General features: G+C 42.5%; 1 protein-coding gene across 2 annotated transcripts in view; it reads left to right on the top strand.

The window, feature by feature from the left end:
* The window catches only part of LOC113117511 (zinc finger SWIM domain-containing protein 5-like), a 56437-nt gene extending 34756 nt beyond the window's left edge, over positions 1–21681 (top strand). The window contains exons 2-14 of one of the 2 annotated variants that reach the window (XM_026286233.1): positions 8801–9157; positions 10239–10387; positions 10810–10960; positions 12124–12300; positions 12387–12563; positions 12970–13116; positions 13313–13450; positions 14930–15187; positions 15769–15904; positions 17121–17317; positions 17392–17555; positions 17701–17782; positions 18177–21681. In XM_026286233.1, coding sequence (XP_026142018.1) covers positions 8801–9157; positions 10239–10387; positions 10810–10960; positions 12124–12300; positions 12387–12563; positions 12970–13116; positions 13313–13450; positions 14930–15187; positions 15769–15904; positions 17121–17317; positions 17392–17555; positions 17701–17782; positions 18177–19039 — 2996 coding nt within the window. In that variant the 3' untranslated portion in view covers positions 19040–21681. The remainder of the gene's footprint in view (positions 1–8800; positions 9158–10238; positions 10388–10809; positions 10961–12123; positions 12301–12386; positions 12564–12969; positions 13117–13312; positions 13451–14929; positions 15188–15768; positions 15905–17120; positions 17318–17391; positions 17556–17700; positions 17783–18176) is intronic. The other variant, XM_026286242.1, reaches the window with a different exon arrangement.
* The last annotated feature ends 1354 nt before the right edge of the window (positions 21682–23035 follow it).

Here is a 23035-nt window from a genome sequence, read left to right as displayed (position 1 = left end):
TGTGTAAGCCGCCTTGCATTTTATTCTGTTAAATTATGATTTTATATTCAGTGGCATAAAATGGCCTTGAAATGACAATAATATAGTTTATCGCAGTTATTTCTCAGGCAACACATCGCACAACAAAAAGCTGTTATCATGACATCAGTCCCTTCCATTCTCAGCGTTTTGGTTTTAATGTGTCAATATAATTGCACACCTGAACTAAACAATCAATTTAATGTGATTTTATTCAGTTACTTTTGAACTTTAATGAATTATGGCAGCTCTGTCTTGCCCAACTGGCTTAATTAAATTAAAGCATGTGAAGAATCTAATAATATTTGTATTTTAATAGTATTATTTATCTGAAATGTTTCATTCTAGCTTTTTGCCTAATGTTGGTAATTTGTCCCTAAACTGGAAAAACTATCATCACAATGCCCCGGGGGCAACCATTCTGCACTTACAATAAGGCATTGTCTCGCTTTGAGAGAACACCAATGCACTCCAGGCCTCTTGGATGCTATAGTTTTTGCTGGCAGCAGTGTCCCTAGTCTACATTCCTCCATCTCCTATCTGTCCGTTCCTGTCCTCCTCCTCTCTTCTCAGTCTGGGCCACCGATCTCCCAGCAGCGGTGGTCACACAGGACTCTGCTTCCAAGCTGACGCCTGATAACTGCTGCTGGCTCTTTGTGGGCAACAATGGCAGGCCAGGCCCCAGCCTGAGGCCTAGACAGACCCATCGACAACAAAGGGGGCCTGTGAATCGGAGGCCCAGTGGGCAGCCGGTGCAAGGGGAATAAAGCAGGTCAGGGCCAGATTAAGAGTGCTGAGGGGAACACAGCGCAGGGCTAACGGGTGCATGCCAGCTCAAAAGGCACTCCTGAGAGAGATGGAGGGAGGGAGGCTACAGACAATGGGGAGTTTAAGGAAGAGGTGGGGGATAGTTGGAGGAGGAGTGTTTGTAATTAGAGATGCTGCCATTGCGGTCTCAGCTGATTCCTTAGCTGTGCACACCTTCAGGGTCTCATCACCGTAATGCATGCAACAGCTAAGCTGGAAGGGCTCGTTGGGAATAATTCCTTTGTGTTTGCATTCCCCCTCCCTTGTTTTTTTATCCCTGTCCATATGCTTTGGTTTGTTGAGTATTTTCTGCAGGAAATCGTAAGGAGGGGCTGATTGGATGTGGTGTTTTAGTGCTATTTAATGGAAAACTTGAAAGGTAATATAGTATGGTTTTATCAGCACAGTTGAGGCCTCTTTAATAGCAGTACATTGAAATAAAAATTGTTGTCTAAAAACCAAACATTGTGGCAGAAAACTGAATATATATATACCCTAACCTACCCTAACCCTAACCATTGGCCCATACATCTTGTTGAGAAAGTTAGCAGGTTATTTAATAAGGGTTTCTCTGTCTTTTCAAATGAGAGACAATCTTCTCATGTATAGGATGAGATGTTGCACTAAATGGTCCAACATGGGAAAATATTCTTTATTAATACACTAAACCAAGAGAGTGGTTGCTTCAGAGTATAGGGACTTGTAAAACTAGGAAACACAAATAGGGGTGTAACGGTACGTGTATTCGTACCGGACCGTTTCGGTACAAGGCTTTCGGTACGGTGCACGTGTGTACCGAATGACGGAATGCAATATTTTGTGCGCGGAACATTTTCGTGTTTCCAAACGAACATATTAAGTGGCGTAAGTCTCTGCGTTCAGCACTAATCCCGCCCTGCAGCTGAGGCCGGCGACACACTGGTTGCGTGGCGTGAGCGTCTCAGCTGCGTGGCATGTCTGTTTTTAATTCGGCTCCAATGTTAACAGGTTAGAGCTTGCAGACTGCCTGCGTCTCAGGCCACGCGGAAAACGTGTGAATGCTAGAAATAGAACTGACGCCTATTTTTCACGCGACACGCAGGCATGTTTGAAGCGTTTCCAGGCAAAATAGAATAGGAAAATATGTTTATATGTCAATTTGTACACAAATACCTATTAATTCATGACACTTTGATGTTTGAAAGTCTATAGGTGGACATAAATTCAGATATAAATGTAATTTAAAAAATAAATTAATAATTATCGATTACCTGTCAAACATAGTCTATTTTGCAGTCAATACTGTTGACGGTGTCCTTTATCAGTAGGCTTTATATTTATGCTCAACATGAAGTATAGATATTGTTGTGATGAAGACAAGAGCCTGGTCTGTCGGCGGTCTCCCTGTCACCTACAGCAGCAGGCACAGCACGGTTCTGGTGAAGCAGGCCTACAAGCTGGGATTGGTAATGCTGCACTGTAATCATAGTTATTTATTTATATTTTTCATTATATTTTATTATATCATATTGGTCTAGGAATGAGAGTATTTTATTTAGAGGATAACTTTGCAGCAGTATTTTATTTCTTATTTTTATATATATATATATATATATATATATATATATATATATATATATATATATATATATATATATATATATATATATATATATATATATATATATTATTAAAAAGTATAAAAAAAAAGTGTATAGTAATAAACAACCTGCAGTTTAATGTTTGCATTCCTTTCCCTTACTGTACCGAAAATGAACCGAACCGTGACTTTAAAACCGAGGTACGTACCGAACCGTGATTTTTTGCGTACCGTTACACCCCTAAACACAAATATGAAATAGTTTTGCTATAAACATTTATTAGATGTTAAAGGTTTCTGGTCACAATTTTTCTTCAGTCACTGAAATATCAGTGCATCCCTGCTTTATATGAGAGCGAAGGAAGAATAGTTTAGTTTATAAGGCAGCAGGAGAGGAATGAAAATGCATGTAAGTATTGCTGCCGGGACAAGCCCAGAGTACATATTGACATTTTCTTACCTTGTAGATGAAAACACAAAGCACACAACAGATGTGAGCTTATTGGTCCTCACTCTCCGAAGGTTTTTTCCATCTTTTATCTGATACTGGTTTTACAGCTGCAGGGCAAACTGAAGTCATACCTCCTCGAAGGAAACGGTTTAAGATGGAATGCCTTGGGAGAGCAGAAAAGAGTCTTGACGCTGCGAGGCCTGCACAAGTTACTTGCAAAGCCGTTTCCTCGGTCAATCGGTTTTCTTTCCTTTTCAAGTATTGATTGGGGATTTTTATTTATTTCTTTGGTTTTGAATGGATGAGTCATGAAGTATAAGCTTCTTAAAGCATTATCTGTCAGTGCAGGCTATGCTTCTAGTGTGAGCAGAGCTCAGAAGAGCCATTGTGTCCTGCAGACTGCTGCTTGTCAATTGCAGGCCAGCAGATGGTTTGTACATGTTCGCATATTAAACGGAACCAAGTCTGCATTTAGGGAAATGAGCTGTAAAAGGCCAAAGTGCTGTAGAAAGTCTTGGAGGGCACATGCTGATGCACAAGGGCTGACGGTGGTTGGCTGTTCACAAACAATCCATCAGTGATCAGGGAATGTGCAGGCCCGGTGACCTTTCCTAGCTGTCAGATTGTCTTATACATGCAGACTACCCTCAAAACAATACCAAACCTCTGCTTTCTATTCATGCACAGCATCTAGATGAGGCTTGATACTGACTGTAGTTTAATAATATGGCTTATTTTGCATGAGAGAGTCATTGTTTGATCATCTTTTCAATCCATTTAGCAAAAGAAAACACAACGTTGTGTTTGAGTGTCGTTCTTTTGTGCCATGTGTTTGCAAGGCATATTTGCTTTCTTTTATAGCAGCTGCACAAAACGAGAATTACAGTCTTGTGCGCTCTGTGTACTGAATACTGTTTTGAACGAGCATGCTATCCCTATTGTGCAGGCAAATGGAAACGTATGCACAGCTAGCTTTTTTAGATGCCATAGAATAAAACCTTGAACAGAAATAATGAAAGGATATCCCCCGCCTCTCTTTCCACACCGCACGGTTTCACTTCAAGTGCATCTGCTTTTATCTCAAGCAGGACATCTGGTTGTGCTTTCGGCCTGTCCAAAAGTGCGATTCATCTCCTCCTTTTTTGACCCGTTCGCCTTCAAATTCATCCACCTCTCCGGCTTGTTTTCAGGCTTCGCTGGGTGAATTATCCGAGAATAAAGGCTCTTCAGCCAGGGCTAGTTTTCATCAGATGCTAAATTGTTGGTTTTGAACTACCTGGTGCTGTATGATTAGCCTAGCTTTGATTCCCCCCTTCAATTCACCCATAATGCACACGGCTCGGCCTTATGGAGACCACATTCTCCTCTCCGGGTCTTATCTGCTATTTCCACGGACGTCAGACCCGCTGCTTGGTGCTAGCCCGCTGAAAGGGATCCTGATTGACCCCCACGCACCTCTTTTTCAAGGTTCACAATTCAGTGGATCAGAAATCAATTATGTGTGATCGTGACAAATGACTAGGGGGGCCTGCTGTTTGAGGGAAATCACAATTGAATCAATCAAGCCTTTATCAGGGCAAATAAAACCCTCTGTGCATGCACTGAATGTGTGTGCCTGTGCAAATGCATGTCTGTTGTGTGGGCGCTATATTGGTGGGGGGAGCTAGGATGCTGATGCGGTGTTAACCATATTGCTGCTGGGACAGATGGAAGATGGAGAGGGTGGTGGTGGGGGGGTGGGGGGGAGCATGCGGCGTTGGCTCAGTGCCTGCCGTACAGGACCCCGTTTGGCCTCCACGGCTGATTAGAGGTTAATGGTTTAAGAGTGTGTGGAGACTCTGCCGTGATTGGCCAAAATGCTCTCGAGTGGGCGTGTCCGAGGGGTGGCAGATGGCGTGGATAGAGCGAGGCTATAAGTAAATGAATGAAAAAGGGGGACTCCTCTCCTGTTCCCTGATCAGTGGCCATCGCAGCGGTGTGAGTTCCCCCTGTACGCCTCCCTCCCCAACAGATGGCCATTGGAGCGCAGTGGTTAAAATGACTCCAAACGCCCAGGTTGGATGAGTGGGCATTGCCAGCGGATTAATTATGACTGTTACACATAAACAGAGAATCGTAACAAGGCCGGCTGACTCTGTTGTGTCGTGATGATGCTACGAAGCTTGGCGCAGTGATTAGAGTCGGCCCAAGAGGGGTAGTTTCCTGAGAGAAAAGCGTCTCCTGTCATGTGGACGGTGATACAGAAGCCCACAATCCTTCCACTGTTTGATTGTCTAAATGTGTAAGAACCTCCATTTGAAGTTACTTTAAAATGTTTTTGTTTGTGTCTCGTGCATGAGGAAAGGATGCACACCTGTTTTTATCACTTTTTCTGCCGTTGGGGTTTCGGTTGATCTAGTTTCTTCTACTTTGTCACTCACCTAGTTTTACTTTGCTGCCAGTTTAAAGTTCACATTACTAGAGGTTTGGCTATTGTTTGTCATTGTTCTTTCTTTTTCAATGCTATTCTTTTTATTGCCATTTAAAATAATCTTTAGTTGTGATGTGGCATAAAAAACCTCGTTGTTAATAACAATAAAATGATTGTTGTTTCAATTCTATGAAAATACCAAAATTCACACCATAACTAGAACAATAGCATCACAGAGGAATGTTGACGGTCAAGCAGAATCCACCCGGCATTAAAGATCTTGAGCATTTAAAGCAACAGACGAGATAACTGCAACACACTTATAATAAACATATTGTTACTGTGCATTGGTATGGACACAAATATATAGTTATCTTTTATAGTTAGCATTCTTGGTGTGAACTGTCCTTAACGCTTGTGTACAGTTTATCAAGCCTCTGGAAAATGGTGAAATCATGTGATGTGTCTGGTCCAGAGTTTCTTTGTGTGGTCACAATGACTGATATTAACTACAGCAGTTTAATTATTTCTTCTAGATGGCTCATTTTGACTGAGAACAGCAGCACTCCATGTGCTTATGACATCCATCCTCAGTCCATTTCCCAGCACAGTTTTTCTTTCTCTATCCGTCCCCCTTCCTCTTACCCACGGAGAAAATGATCGAAAAGCCTCTAAAGGTGGGGGGAGGGTCTGATCTATGCTCACCCCATGATGGAGGTTAGCCTGAAAAAAGCAGTTGTGGAGAGGATGGTGGAGCAGCATTTATTGCTGCATCTGAGCAACAAAAGGCCAGCACTATGAGAGAGAGAATAAAAAGACAAGGAGGGCCCTTCATGTCCATCAGTAGCAGATGCACGCTCTCTCCAATGTAACCCCTGTCACATGAGCCTATGGGCTCATCTGCTCTTTCCATAACCCCACTGACAGATCATGTCATAGATGCCAGTCATGACCGATTCTAACACGTCACACAGAAAAACACAGCATATTTTATAAAAGCTGTGCTTACTAAGGCTGTTGGTGCTGTTGTTATTATTATTATTATTATTGGTACTATTACAATATTTAAACAAACCACCTAAATGTTAGCATTAAATTTCAGTATAAAGTGTGACTTTGTACTGTGGACATTAATGATATCTGTTTACTTGGACCAGTAATAATATAAAAAATTTCATTTCATAGGGCCCTAAACATGTAATTTCTTGGGGACGTAACTATCCCTCAGCCTTGCTGGATAAATGGATACATTAATTGTTTTTATTATATATATATCTGCATAATTTTTAATAGATGTTTAATTTCATAAAGTAAAAGTTTAGTTCAAAATGCACCTACATTTTTTTGGCATTGTGTTTTCCGTTGAATAAAAGAAAATCTTTCCCTATATATTTCATCATTGAGAATTTCTTAAAAAAAAAAAAAAAGTCTAAATCTCGTCTCATCTTGTGGGATAAGTGTCTTGTCACACCTCTAATAACTATACATAAAAATGTTTTTTTTTACTAATAGATGTGATATAAAAGGAAGGAATCACAAAATGTTTTGGATTGTGGAAAACATTTAATTTGCACTTCAACTCTTCTCTCTTTCCCTTTATTACGAACATAAAAGCCCCAAGTCATCCCTCTGAAAAAGCAGATTCTGTATCTGATAAGGGTTGACACAGAGGAGGAGTGGACCTGGACAGCACAGAACAGCAGAATGACTTCTCCTAAAAGCAGCTGGGAAATCTACTTATTTCAGCCACCATTGCCGTTAAACATTATCATTGTAGGGAGGCACGATCGGCTCCATTTGATACTGGGTGGGATGTGTCCTTCATGTGACTAATGCGACCCGGCGTTTGGAAAGATCAAGCAAAACTGATGGTGATAGCCAGTTCAAATTTAGCCCTGCTTAGTCTCAGCTGTAGTTTTTGCTGTTCAAGATAATGCATGATAATGCAAAGTTTCACATAAAGGCACCCTCATTACCTGGGGCATTTTTGAAATGTAAAACAATTCAGTCTTTGCATACGTTGTGGTAGGCAAGATGAGCCATTGTTTGCCTTGCAAACATGAACAGGGTTTGACACGTGTTTGAAAAAACCCTTTCCATACATCATGTTTTGCAAACAGGATAAGCCTTAAAGCACACTTACAGTCGATGCATCAGAGCCGCGCCAGCTCCGAAAAAAGGGGTTGCGACACCGTCAGTTGCGGTCGCAGTGAAAACGCACAGTTTGAGCATTCTTGCTGTAGTCCTTAAAAGAAAAATGAACCTTATATGTGCACTTCCTCCTTACACACATCCTGTGGACAATTGTCTCTCTAACCAAATTCACGTTGAACTCCGCATTGTGCCAAAAGTCATTTGCAACACATAGGGGCACTCCCTCTCCTTTTCTCTCTTTTATCAAAATGAAAACAGACATCACTGTAAACTCCCCTTAATCAGATGGATCTGTTGTGTTGGCTGTGCCTGAAAGGGTTTGGCTTCTCCAAAATCTCGGGGCTGAGGAGGGGGCTGACTTCTCAGAAGAACTCGTCTGGAAAAGCCTTTTGTGGGATTTCGCAAGGGAACAGCCGGCTTTGCTCATGCTTATTAGACACCCCTGTCGCACCAGCCGAACCCTAGAATGAATTGTGATGTGTGCAGTTGTCTGTTTCCCTGCACATGTGTGTGTGTGTGTGTGTATGTGGGCGCATGTAAAAACACCTTCTAGCTCTGGTGTGTTTTTTTTTTTCTGTCACGGAGGCTTTATTTGTCAGCTGGACACATTTCTGGGCATATGGGGTGGAAACGAATGAGACTTGCCCTGCCTGTTCCTGTCGACCGCCTGTTCCTTGAATCATTTCGGCTGTTGACTCTGCAAGGATATATGGCATCCTGATTCTGTTACATGTAAGCTTATATAGTGATTTGCGAAGCCATGTAGTTTCCTGTGGATTGTGATGAACAGCTCTATTGCAGTGGTTTAGAATGATACAGTAATTCTAGTCCCCCAGCCCCCTTCCTTTGGCGTCCATCTTTAATAATTTAAGAGTCAAAGTGAAGAATGAGCCCTCCTATTGGCCGCAGAGACATGCATAGTCTTTCTTCCTTAATGCTTTTGGTTCTCTAAGATGTTGTGTTTTGGGGATTTTGAGTAAAGTGATGGATTTTTTAACATTATACATTGTTAGGGAGTTTCACAGCCAGTATCCTATAGGGCTCTATTGTAGCATGGACTTACTAGGATTTGGAGATAGCACTCTGCTGCAATTGGATAGCATCTCACATATCTTGTGGTTTGGTAACCATTAACTACCAAACTAGTCTCTTGTACAGTCAAACAATCAGATGTGGATTTAGTAGCAGCCTCATTTTCCCTTTAGTCATTGCTGGTCACCAATCTTGACTTGCAACCTCCAGATCCATTTCCATCATTCATGCAGTTGAGAATGAGATTGTTTTTTTTAGGACCAATAAAGACATAGAATCAATGCTTGCTCAAATTGCATCAAATGTCATTGTTAACTTAAACTTTTTCTCTCTGGCTCTTCCTATGCAGGTTTCCACCTCAGCGGCACAGTCACCGAGCCGGCAACACAATCCGAGCCAGAGACGACGCATAAGGTGGCCATCAGCTTCGACCGCTGTAAGATCACGTCAGTAACATGCGGCTGTGGCAACCGAGACATCTTCTATTGCGCACACGTGGTGGCGCTGTCCTTATACCGCATCCGCAAACCCGAGCAAGTCAAACTGCGGCTGCCCATCTCAGAGACACTCTTCCAGATGAACAGAGACCAGCTGCAAAAGCTGGTGCAGTACCTTATCACAGCCCACCACACGGAAGTGCTGCCCACCGCCCAGAAACTGGCAGATGAAATCCTGTCCTCCAACTCTGAGATCAACCAAGTACATGGTGAGCAGCATAAATGAAGAATCACATGACCAAAATGCCTTTTCTGCAGTCGAATGTTTCATAGATTTTTAGAAAAATAGCAAGTATACACCCTTTTGAAAGCTTTATTCAACACATTGTGCAAAAATAAATTCCACCTCTTCCTGATCGCTTATCCAAGGAACCTCCGAAACCAGGAAGTTCCATTTCTTGCCCTCTGACCTTGTTTTAAATATGAATATAGGGGTCAGGCAGAAGCCCCTTATCAATGTTTAATCAGAGGCTACACTTTAAATTTGGAATGTGCAGAATGTGTTAACCTATCGGTGCAAAAGTGCAAAAGCACACCTACGTCCTGCTTATACAAGGACACACAGCACCTTCTGTTTATAGCAGTTTGTGCCTCACTAGCCCATTGCAGCCATTATAAAGCCATTAAGTACACTAATAATTTACTATTATACTGAACAGGGTTACAGTCTACCGCAAAGCACTTTACAGCTGGCTCCATAGATATCCTGTACATTGTAGATACACTCATAGTATATAACACCGATGCTTATGTCACACTGATGATAATCTACTGTATGGAAGTTATTGTTGCTCCCCTAAATCCACCCAAGCCCTTTAAGAGCTAATCTCTAACTCAAGATGGATCTTATCATATAACACATGGCAAGGGCAGGGAAAAACAGTGTATCGACATATTGGAAATACAGTAAGACCTTCCTCAGATAAAAGTGATTTCTTCTAATGCTTTTTGCTTTTCTTCCCTTTTTTTTTCTTTTGCAAATCACAGTGGAAATCGGAAGCAGTCTTTTAAGAACTGAGCTTTGATATCTATAATTTGATTTACCAGTCGTATTATAAGTTTGTAATGGTAAAAGAATATATTGGTATTCTGCCAAAAGGAAGTGATTTTATTGATTTTGGCTGTGGTTTAGAGTAAGCAGGTGTTGGAGTGTACAAGCAGATTTTTCTGTCTATTGTTGAATTACATAAGCTTGTATCCGAAGCTTCCACTCTGTTTTTCTACCGATAAATGATCATATATGTTATTGCTGAAAGTATCCTAAATTAACCGGGTGTATTTCTCTCCCAGGGGCCCCGGATCCCACGGCAGGGGCCAGTATTGATGATGAGAACTGCTGGCACCTGGACGAGGAGCAAGTGAGGGAACAGGTCAAGCAGTTCCTCTCTCAGGGAGGATACTATGGCTCGGGCAAGCAGCTCAACTCCATGTTTGCCAAGGTGAGACGTTTTCTGAGTATGTGTGTGAAATGCTCAGTGCGAAATGTGCTATTATGGTGAATTATGGGCCCATGAAATCATAGGATGCCCATTTAAATCAGTATTTTAATTAAATGTCAAGCTGCCTCTTATTTTCAGTAGCCAACACCGTTCATTGCTTTACCTGTCTGCCATCTGAAGATTTGAAGGACTGCAATACAGCCTTTGAATCTAGTGCTCAAACACATACACATGCATTCTAAACTCACAGTCCTTTCAGCTAAAACACTTGTGCTGTTTTCACTGTATAAGATGCTTGTACTAATTGATAGGTGTACGAATGACTTGCTTTGTTCTTCCAAATATGATGCTGGTTTTATTAGATACAGGTGTGTGGTAGTCCTGTACGTGATGTATTAGGCTAAACCAGGATTTTTGTGCAGGTGAGGGAAATGCTGAGGATGCGCGACTCAAACGGGGCTCGGATGCTCACGCTCATCACGGAGCAGTTCATGGCTGACCCGCGCCTATCTCTATGGCGACAACAGGGCACGGGCATGACCGACAAATGCCGACAACTCTGGGATGAGCTGGGTAAATTGTTTTCTTCTCAACATGTAGGGCATGTTTCTCAGTCATCATTCTCATTTTTTCTGAAACAACATTCTTATCAACCAATCAGCGATATTATGGGTTAGTTAGAAGGTTTGGCCTATGGCTGTTTAATAGGATGTGGTTCCTTTATCAACAACACATGTTGATCTGATCCAGGATGTGGACGTGTCCTACTAAGCCAAATCACGTTTGAGCAACATAGAACAATTAGCCCAATTTCATATTTGAACACTTGCGTACATCCTCATCTCTCTTCTTTATTTTTACAGAATTTAACTTTAATCATTAGTATTTACTCTTCTGCTCCTTGGTTCAATATCCGTAACTTAAAGCACATTTGTGCATGTGCACTGTCTGACCTGTAGCAGTTCAGTCAGGGCGAGTGGATCAGAGCACAACTGACTTAGTCTGCGGCACATGCAGAGGACCGGCCGGCTGCCGCTATCGGGATGGCATGAAAGGGCCAGGATCAATGAGCTTTAAAGCTGCCTCCTATTGATCAGGCCATTTAAAGAGGTTGATGAGAACACATCCTGAAGAGACTCATTTGAGAGCTGCGTCTCGGTCTTACTCTTCCTTCGAAACGGTTGTAGCTGTAAACAAGGCAAACCTGTGGGGTTGACCACGCATTCTGATTTCACAAGAGCAGGCACATCAGTGTGACCGGAGCATCTAATAAATGTGCAAGACAGTTCAGCGTTTTAGTTGACAGCCATGCTGATTGGCCGGAGCTCAGCAATTTGGCCAATCAGGGCTGCGTGTACATGACCGCAATGGAAAAAGATGCAGGCCAGCCATCTGTTACCTAGATACAAAAAGGCATCGGCAGTTACACTAGCCCACCAGACAACCTTACACCTTCCAAATTTCATATGCTCCCCAGTGCCAGTGATTGACGTTTGTGCGCTAGAGCCTGATCTGTTAAATGCGCTGATTTTCCATTTCACATTTCGAAGCACATCAAAAGCTGCGTTTAAGACTAAACGGTTTAAAAGTGTTTAAAAATGGGGAAAGTGGCATCCTAAAATTCTACATCTCCTTTCTTTTTCCTTTTATGCTCATTTCACCTTTTTAGTTTCTCCCTCGCTCATTTATAAGCCACACTTCAGTTATAAAGACGTCTGTGCACTGTGGGTTTACAGGTGCATTGTGGGTGTGTATCGTGCTGAACCCGCACTGTAAAAGTGAAGAGAAGAGCGGCTGGCTGAGACAGCTGAAGAAATGGGGAGACATGGACATCTGCCCTCTAGAGGACGGCAATTACGGCAGCGAGCTGCCCAACATCACCAATGCTCTGCCACAGAGCAACCTGGCTCAGGGTGAGCCTCCGTTCAGTTGATCTAAACCGGAGATTACCCACTTATCTCGATGTCTGTTGCTTATATAACTGTTTTGCTCTGTGTAGACTCACTGGCCCGGCCTAGAAGAACGGTGTTCACGAGAGCAATGGAGGCCTGTGACCTGCATTGGCAGGACAGTCACTTGCAGAGAATCATCAGTAGTGACTTCTACATGTCCCCGGCTTACCAGAGAGAGGGAGAGAGCCTGCTCTTCAACCCCCAGGGCCTGCCACTGTGGCTGGGTACGTATTTTATATACTTCTCAGCCATTTCAAGCTATGTTTTTCCATGTTGATTCTGTTCAGAGCAGCCAGTCGATACTATCGAGATTTTCCTACATCATTCTCTTAAACAATTAAAAGGCAATAATTCCATGAGAATAGGGAAGTCCACACCACAGGTATAACACCAAGATATGATATGGTTGCAATCACTTTTTCAGCTGGAGAACAATCTTTGTTCTTGCTGTTAAAGAACCTTAAGTCTTGGAGGAATTTTTCACTCTCAGTGAGACCATCCCTGCTGTGTGACTTAATCTGTCTGATTTCACTTCTGCATGATCCAGCAGCTTCCATTACAGTTTGGTCTGAAATCGAAAAATCTGAAAGGAGCCCCACCTTATCTATACTGTCATGTGACTTGTTCCAGATCACGTGCCTACAGCGTGCGCCAGGGTGGATGCTCTGCGTTCCCATGGTTACCCCAGAGAAGCCTTGCGACTGGCCGTTGCCATAATCAACACCCTCCGGCTCCAACAGCAACGGCAATTAGACATATACAAGCATCAGAAGAAAGGTAACGCACATTGATCTGCTTTGGCTTTGCTCCCAAGTTCTCATGACGAATTCTATCGTTAATTAGAAAATTGCAGGATTTTTTTTTTTTTTTTTTCTCAGAGAAATTTTATGACCAGGTTTCATAGTCATTTAAGTACTGACGTGTTGATTCATATGTCCCTAATACAAGTCAACATCATCTGTTCTGTCCTCAGAACTGCTGCAGAGGGGAATGACCAACACCACCAATCTGGAGGGCTGGGTAGGCCACCCCCTCGACCCCATTGGCTGCCTTTTCGCCACTCTCACAGAGACGTGTCGAGTGGAGGATGACAATACCATGGATACCGGAGGTACACAATTATAGGCCGTCATTGGGGTTCTGGCGTTTTACGACTCTCCGAGACGCCTTGGGCATTATTCGGTTCCTCGTTCAGCAACTGGCCTGTGTCTTTGAGAGCTTCATTCAGTCTGCTGGAGCCCCATGTCCTCGCTCTTTACAATTGCCTCCCTTTTCTGAGCAGTGTTAAGGGCTGCTATTCTATCACAAAGGTCATTCTGCCCACTCAGTGGTGTAAAACGTATAAAATCAATCAGCATTTGCATTCCATACATCCCTCCCAGCTCAGGCCAATGGAAAGTGTCAGCCATTGTATTCCTGTAGTGAGGAACCCACAGAGAGGCATTGTGTCCCTGAATAATACTGGCAAATGGTACGGTGACTTGGAAGAGTTTGTGCATATCTGTGTGCTTGTCCCGTCGTAGCGGCCACGCCGCTGTAGTGGTGGTTTTGGGTTGTGTGTGTGTCTGTTGTGCATTACTCTGTATGTTTGTATGTGTGCTAGAGAGCATAGCTCTTTATTTGACTCTGTTGCACAGTTGGAAACATCTGGCATGTGCTGGGATGGGGGCGGACTCTTGGTTTTATCCAATCAGAATGTCCGAAGGTCAGGATCTTAGCTTAGCAGGACCAGCAACAGCAGCTGTAGCGGTGGCAGCAGCAGTGTGGAAAGCCAAAACAATGCTCTCTCTAACCCCTCTGCTTTACTACTTATGAGGTTTACTGTAAACCAAATCACTGGATAGAACAGAAGAACTTGGTTCAGTTGTTTAGTGTGGGGTTTTTAGGATTATTGTGTGATACCAGTAGAGATGTTGTTTTCCAGTGTAGCAAGATCATGGTGAACCCATTGATCCCTGTCCGTTTCCCACTGTACAAACAGGATTGGCCAACAGGATAAATTTGCCGGGGGGATTAAAGTGAGCTGGTGATGAGGGTCTAAATTCTCACCAAACAGATGGTGTTTTTCCTCAGTTTTCATGCTTATACAAATGACTTGGTGTCTGTGGTGTTTTTAAATGCTATACCTAAGTGTGGGATTAGTAAATTGGTTTTTTTGTATTTTTATTTTTTTTAAAGAAATACTTCTATTCAGCAAGGATGCAATAAATTGCTTAGAAATGTAACAGGAAAGATGTTTTAATTGTTACCAAACTTTGAAATAAATGCTGATCTCTTGAACCTAAAGAATCCTGAAAAAAAAGTATCAAAAATATTAAGCAGCTCAATTTTCATCGCTTATAAGAAATATTACTTGACCACCAAAGCAGCACATTAGAATGATTTCTGTAGAATCATGCGGCACTGAAAACTGAAAGTTCACCTTTGCCATCTCGGGAATAAATTACTTTCTTGCCTTATTCTTAGCATTGCATGTTTGTATTTGCAAAAAAATGTCTTTATGGCCTTTTCCTTACAAAAAGCGAACAAACAAAACATTTGCAACAAGCTGTAAATAGACACTGACAAATGCCACTTTGTGTGCTAATAGATTCCGGTGAGCCCAAGCCTCCAGTGTACCATCATGTACCAGTGTGGGGATGTCCAGATGGAGGAGAGTCGTACCTGGCACTGGCCCTAGAGGTGGCGCTGATGGGTATGGGGCAGCAGCGGCTAATGCCCGAGGGCCTGTACGCACAGGACAAGGTGTGCCGGAACGAGGAACAAATTGTAGCCAAGCTGCAAGAGATGGAGCTGGATGACATATTAGTGCAGACACTCCGCAAACAAGCCATCCTCCTTTTAGAAGGTACAGACTCATTGTTCTCAATTTCACGTCTTCGTTTTAAACTTTTGCTCTTGTGATCACCCCATAGTCAGCACTGTGTGGAGTTGTTTTCTCTCCTTACCGTTCTCTTGCTTTTCCCACAACCTTTTTCCCCCTTGTGGATCTCTGTCTACTTTTATCTTTTCCTCCTCCCCATCTCTAGCCTGGATATATATTTATGTGTGTGTGAGAGAGGGAGTGCTATGCCTGTAAAAAGATCTGCAGCCTGGCCTCTGCAGTGTCCCCAACTCCCTTCCCAAAACAGGCCACCCTGCATCTGAGCCTCCCACTGACACGCGGTGAAACCTTAGAGCAGACATCTGCGCTGCTACTAGGGAGGACAGACTCTGTCAAAGCCCATGAGGCCTAGCCGCCTGTTTGCCTTCTCATCGTCCTCCCCAGCCGCCCCAGTGATACGCTCCACTCAGATTTCTCTCTCTCACTTGCTGTGCGTGCCCTCACTGACTCTCCAGCCTCCTGTCCATCAAGCCTGACTCAACCCTGCAATCTGATATAATGGACAGCTCAGTTCTGATGTGCTGTGTCTCTCTCTGTATGTCCAGGTGGTCCCTTCAGTGGTCTGGGGGAGGTCATCCAAAGAGAGAGTGTTCCCATGCACACGTTTGCCAAGTACCTCTTCACCGCTCTCCTGCCACACGACACAGACCTGGCGTACAAACTGGGTCTCCGTGCAATGAGGTAAGACTCTCTCTCCACCCAAAGTCCATCTGTATTAGCTTCGAGGTCTATATATGCTAAAATCCAAAACGTTTACAGCATTAACTTTTAGCACATTTCATAAAATGCATAGTGTTTCGTATGTAGGAAAACTATTGTTGACTCATCCTGCACTGTACTGATGTCCAATCAAATGCTCTTTAGGATGAGAATGTCCCTTCCCCTAAACACCTACTAATTACTAGCAAGTAACAAATGTAATATTTGGCTGTGACCTAAATGTTTTTTTCCTTTTAAAAATATGGATGGGTGCTTTTTAACGCTTTGAAATGATATGATTTTAAACGATCTTATGCTCACCAAGGCTGTATTTGTTTGATCAAAAATATAGTTTTAACTTTTCTATTTTAATATTTTTCCTCTAACGTTAAAGCTGAATTACTCCATTACTCTAGTCTTCAGTGTCACACGATCTTTCAGAAATCATTCTAATAATAATACTGATTGCTCTTATTATAATCATTGTTGAAAAGTATCAGGTTTGAGCAATTTAGTGCACACTTGCTGAATATAAGTTAAACTTAAAAAACAAACAAACAAAAAAAAAACACTTACTGACCTAAACAGTAGTACTTTGAGTTTAAACATCAAAATTGGAAAGAAAACTTGGTTTTATAAATCACACCATCATGCAGCAACTTGAAAAAAGTGTTGGATATTCTTTTCTGTCATGTTTTCATGTTCATTTAAAATGTGTGCAGTTGTTTTCGCCATTAGTTACTGAGCACATTTTTTCACATTACACTGAATCTCCACATGATGTGTTACTCTCACTGACTCCAGCCTTATAAAGACTCCTTGAGACCTTATTACATACTTACACATTACTCATTACCTGAGTCTAGCTCATCACAGTCCTCACTAATACTCGATCAATAGCACATCTCCCTTTGCGCACAATGCGCAGCTTCTGTGAGTCTGAGCTAGTGTGTGGTCTAATATGATCACTCAGACAGGAATAGCCGAGCACCATTTTTGATCACTTGCCATCAGACAGAGCTAGCAGAAACCTGAGTGTGTGGAAGTAGCACACGCTATTCTGCTAATCATGTCTGAGTAAGCTGAGTAAAAGACTGTAGAAAACAGAAGCAACAGAATATGAATGAAAAAACATACAAATTTGTCTTGTTAAAGAATCTTATGTGTGACTGATCCAGAATAATCATGTTCGCTGTAGGCTTCCAGTACTGGAGTCCACGGCTCCCTCAGGTGACGGAGGACACCCTCACCATGGCATCTCCATAGTGCCCAGCAGATATCCCCGCTGGTTCACACTGGGCCACCTGGAGTCTCAGCAGTGTGAACTGGCCTCCACCATGCTTACCGCTGCTAAGGGTGAGTGCTACACACCCGGTAGCTCACGACGAGTCACATGTGAGGTTTGCTTTAAACAAACATTTATGTTTTGTGCCAGTGCTTAGCTAAGAGAAATCTGTGCTGTGTCTTAGGTGACATGTTGAGATTGCGGACTGTTTTGGAGGCTATTCAGAAGCACATCCACTCCTCTTCCCTCATCTTCAAACTGGCCCAGGATGCCTTTAAGATCGCTACTCCTGCAGATAACCCTCCTGATATCACACTGCTAAATGTAGCGCTGGAGCTCGGTCTTCAGGTAAGTCTAAATTGATCTTGTTTATGTTGTGTGTGGTTTATTTATCAATGAGTGTGTACATGGGAATTCACTCACTATGTGTTTTTGTTACAGTTCACTATTTGGCATTTTTGTGTGTCTAATGCAATATAACATTTCTCTGCAGGTGATGAGAATGACTCTGTCCACTCTCAACTGGAGGCGGCGGGAGATGGTTCGCTGGCTTGTCACATGTGCTACTGAAGTTGGTCTGTATCAAACTGATGATATATATTTATTTATTTATTGGTAAAGTTTTTTTTCCCCCCTGCTAGGTTAAATGAACAAACATTTATTTCAATACAGTGGCATGTTAAATAGTATTTTTAATATGTCATGTAAACCCTGCAGTTTGATTAAAATCCATCAAATATCTGATCTAGATAATGCGACTTCATCTCAGCTTTGTCCAGCATGTATGCACAATATTCAGACTACAAAAGACCTCTGCGCATGCTCAGCCAGACATCGTGTATTTATTCCTTCAAAAACTTGATTGTTTCTCTGAAATTCGAGATGAGTTGAATAGCTTGGGTGGTTTGTCATGTGGTTAGATAAATGCTTGCAAAACTTGTTCTGATTGATTCTTTTGTCTCATTGCAGGTCTGAGAGCTTTGGTTAGCATATTGCAGAGCTGGTACACACTCTTCACCCCCACCGAAGCCACCAGCATAGTGGCAGCCACAGTGATGTCCCACAACACCATCCTGCGCCTGAGCCTCGACTACCCACAGCGGGAGGAGCTCGCCAGCTGCGCACGCACCCTGGCCCTGCAGTGCGCCATGAAGGACCCTCAAAACTGCGCCCTGTCCGCCCTCACCCTCTGCGAGAAGGACCACATCGCCTTCGAGACGGCTTACCAGATAGTCATCGACGCCGCCTCCACGGGCATGACCTACTCTCAGCTCTTCACCATCGCCCGCTACATGGAGCACCGCGGCTACCCCCTTCGAGCTTTCAAACTGGCGTCTCTCGCCATGACCCACTTGAACCTGGCCTACAACCAAGACACGCATCCGGCCATCAATGATGTGCTATGGGCTTGTGCTCTCAGCCACTCGCTGGGCAAGAACGAGCTGGCCGCCATCATCCCTCTGGTGGTCAAGAGCGTTCACTGCGCCACGGTGCTCTCGGACATTTTGCGGCGCTGCACCATGACGGCCCCCGGGCTGGCCGGCATCCCTGGCAGACGCAACTCGGGCAAGCTTATGAGCACTGACAAAGCCCCGTTGAGACAGTTACTGGACGCCACCATCAGCGCCTACATCAACACCACCCATTCCCGCCTCACACACATCAGCCCGCGCCACTACGGAGAGTTCATAGAGTTCCTTAGTAAGGCACGCGAGACCTTTCTCTTGGCCCAAGATGGCCACATTCAGTTCGCCCAGTTTATAGACAACCTCAAACAGATCTATAAGGGCAAGAAGAAACTCATGATGTTGGTACGGGAACGTTTCGGTTGAACCTCGCTTGATTGCAGGGGAAATGGTTCTTCTTTCATTCTTCGTTTATTTAAAGCATTATTTTATTCTTTCTTCCTTTGGTCATCTTTGGTGAATGTTTCCGTTTTATTCGTTTGTTTTGATCCGTTTTTTTTTTATTATTATTATTGTGAACAGTTCCTGTTCACCAAGTTATTCTACCAGGTCGAACCTGTGGAGGGGAGAACAACAACTGTAATCATGACCATTTATGTTTTTGTTTTGGCTTGTTCTTGATTTTGTTTGATCAAGATTTTGTGATAAAAATGTTAAAGTGGCACATAAAGAGACACCAAATGATTATGTGGTACATTTTGAGCATGGGGGAGGCATTTGGTTGGTTTTGGAAGGGGCTTGAACACACTCGCACACAGTGTTATTTGTCATACCTCGATTGTAATTTACGGATCAGCTTTAACTCTCTCTCTCTAGAAAAAGGCCTGATTTGAAGAGTGAGACGGGCACATCACCTCAAATGCTCTGCCGAATGTCCTAACCACGACTCAAGCAAGCCACAACACATGAGCCCTCCCCTCTCTCTTGTATGTGTTACTATCGGCTCATCTTAACCTCTGTTCAAAAATTCAGTGCGAGGAAGACGATGGCATAAGAGAATACCTGTGTGCTCAGTCCTTCCGTACTGTTTCCTGGTCTCGCTGAATATGAACAAAACAGAGATATTTACCCATCAATATCAGCCATATAATGTGTCTCTGTTACCTCTCAGTGAAAAACAAAAATGAAAAGACTGGTGTAAGATTGAGAAGCAGTAATAATATATATGTACTAGCACTTCATTAAATTCCATCCCCCTACACGACACATTGGGATCAGCAATGACTCGCTGTGTATAAATTAGGTAAATTTTATAAATGCATTTGACAAAAACGGCTGTATTGGCAGAGCAAAGAATTAGCTGGCTTTAAACTGTATCGTAATATCTTCCACATTCCATGACCTCCGACCCTCCACAAGTGCCCCAGTGGATCCGAACACTTAGAATGCACTCCGCGGCTTCCATCTGAAGGAAAACGAGAAGAGAGGAAAAGAGAAACAAGATGCTCAACTCCGTTCTCAGGGAATCACTTAAAGAAACGAAACCGAAAAAAAAAAAAAAAAAATAGTAGCAAAAGCATTTAAGATATTGTAAATATGAAAGTGTCAATTAAAAAAAAAATTGTAAAGTTATAATTATTTATGATAACTGTATGTTTTTCTTTTCGGATACTTGAATTTGTCGGGCTGGGAATGTGACGACCCCTAAGAGGAAAGACTTCAGAAACATTTCTCAGGTGCTCCTGTGTACATTTCTGATTTACGTTTTTTTTGTAATACATTTTTGCAAGAGGAAGCATGTAAAGAAGAAGAAGAGGAGAAGTCAAATGTTTATGAACAGACTATGCAGAACCACTTCACGATTTGCCCTCTTCACCCCGATCTTCCTCCATCTTTTCTCCTCGTTTGGCTCGGGGGTTGGGGGCGCGCTCCCAAAATTCAACCGTTTGTATTTTATAAGTAATCTGCACGAGCTTCGAGTTTGGATGGACTTTGCCTTTGATCTACGTACAACTCTTTACTTTGAAGCCTTATAGTCTTCTCTGAAAGCACTGCATGTGTTTCAGGACATTGTGTTGCCAATGGAGTGGAGTACAGCACAGAGAAAAACGGACCTACACCTTCAACTGGCCCGAACAAGGAAACGGGGCATCTGCTGTTCTATTCTCCTTCGCTTTGACACGGTCCACATACTTTAGGGTCGTGATTATCTTATATTGGGGCTTTTTGAGGACAAAGAGGTCTGTTTTGAGGTTGCGACGTACCATTGCCTAATCGAGACTTTGATAGATGCTTCATTAATGGCTAAATCTTGAGGAGATTTCTCTATGTTGTTGGTTAGGGTTGGTCACTTTCATTTAAATGGTTTGCTGGTTTCCACTTTTGGTCCGTGGTTTTTTTTTTCTTCTCAAAATGCATTCTAGTTGCATCAACTGTGGCATACTTGAACCACAAGGTGTTAGTTACATAATGCAGCCTTTATTTCTCACCCGGCTCTTTCAGGGAGCTCTAGAGAAAGCTCACAGATTAGGGATTTTTTACTTTGTTTTTTTTTAAGACATCTGCAGGATGATAATAGTGCTGCCTGTTAAATTAAAAATATATAAATATAATAAGAAAAAAAGCGAGCATCTTCTGTAGCTAACTAGTTGGTCCAATGGCATTGCAAAAAGAGAATAACCTCCTCTGGCTTTTGATTTCTCTCTTCCATACTCTTTAAGTGTCTGTATGTGTTAACTGTACCAGTGTTTTGATCTGTCCTAGAGTTTAGAAGGAAAAAAAAATAATAACCGCTGGTAGAGATTGTTCACTAGTTCATCTACTGTTTGATTTTGTTTCGTTTTAATTTAAGGGAAAGTGTTTGTCGCCTCTTTGTGCTACTGAATTATAAAAAGGTATCCAGTATTCGTTGCCACAAAAGTATAGTTCAACAACACTTTCTGTTTGTGCAACCTCTTGAGCTAATGTCTATAAACAAAAATTTATTACTATTTATGTAATGCTACTACCATTTTATATGATTTGTGTTGAATTTCAGTGCTTTTCTATGAATAAAGTGTGAAACACAACTTTGCCTCTTTAAACTTACTATGATATAGCTCAAATGCAACTTTTCCTCTTAAAGCAGGAATTTGGCACATTGAACGGCTTGTATATTTTATTTTATTTTTTAATTAATAGTGGTGTGTAGATGTCTGCAAATAAATCTAAAACTGATCAAAAGTGAAGACATTAACAAAAATCTATATTTCAAATAAATGTTGTTTCTTTGAGCTTTCTGTTCATCAAAGCATTCTGTAAAAGAAAGAAACGCCAGGAAAACCTTGTGTCAGAGTGATGGACTGTGTTAGAAATGCAGTCGACAGGAACAATGCTCTTTGGGCCTGCTTATACAAACTATCCCATCCATCAGGGTCCCTCACAGCTGCTCCTCTTCATTGTGTCTTGGACCCGATGCAGCGCTGCGCTCCTGTGAGGACCACTGAGGAAGTGTTTGTCAAGCCTGGCAGTGCTGCCCGCTGAAATATGGATGGGGTTGGCTCAGTTAGACACGCTGCAAAGAGAAGGCATTTCCTTAGCTCAGTGATTTAGCAGAAGTGACACACCAGGAAAAGAGACGAGTAATTGGCTTTCCCACCTTGTTGTGAGCTTCCAGCACGGACTGAGCCTTTCAGATTGGAGCAAAGAGTAGCTGATGAGCTTGGTGGGGGAAAACGAGCATTGCTTATAAGAGTAACAATGTAACTCGGGCTATTCTTTAGTTAGGACCCAACTCCTCATCAGAAGGAGGATGTCTGGACGCAGTCATGGAGCACACAAGCCTGTCAGGCAACTCTGAGAACTGTTGTGCTTCTGGGCAGGTTTGTACAGCGAGAGGAAGCTTTGTCCTTTATACCCTGCATGGCAGGTTCTGCTGTCAGCGTAATCACGCATTGTGTTCATAGGGGAGCTGATTTACAGAGCTTCGTTCTGCTGCTCTGATGTTCCCAGAATCCCTCTGTAAGACGGGTAGGGCAGCTTGGGAGTTTTTTAGGTGGGAGGTGGGGTGGGCCGAGTGGGAATGGAAAGCTGTAGTGGATTACAAAAGAACACATTTTGAGATGAACAGCTGTGATGTAACTGGTTACACACATCACTATATATATAAAATGACAATTAATTAATGGTCATAATATAGTGGTTTATACATTAATACAAGTTACTTCCGGTCTTTGAATTTTATTAGCCAAGGGCATTACTGTTTGAAAAAAATAATCTTTTCAAAACGAGGGAAAAATTGAGAGATGGTTAACTTTTGATTTTGAGTAAGCCATATTATTCACTCGTGGAATGTCATTTGATGGTGAAGGATTCATTTTGTGACTGATTTAAGTTGGTCACGCATTTTCCTCATTGACTAATAGAAACCTGCTTGAATTGAAA

This window comes from Carassius auratus, chromosome 2, assembly GCF_003368295.1.
Source record: "Carassius auratus strain Wakin chromosome 2, ASM336829v1, whole genome shotgun sequence".
NCBI classification, from domain to species: domain Eukaryota; kingdom Metazoa; phylum Chordata; class Actinopteri; order Cypriniformes; family Cyprinidae; genus Carassius; species Carassius auratus.
Note: the sequence above shows the minus strand (reverse complement) of the source record. Positions and strands in the feature narration are given on the sequence as shown.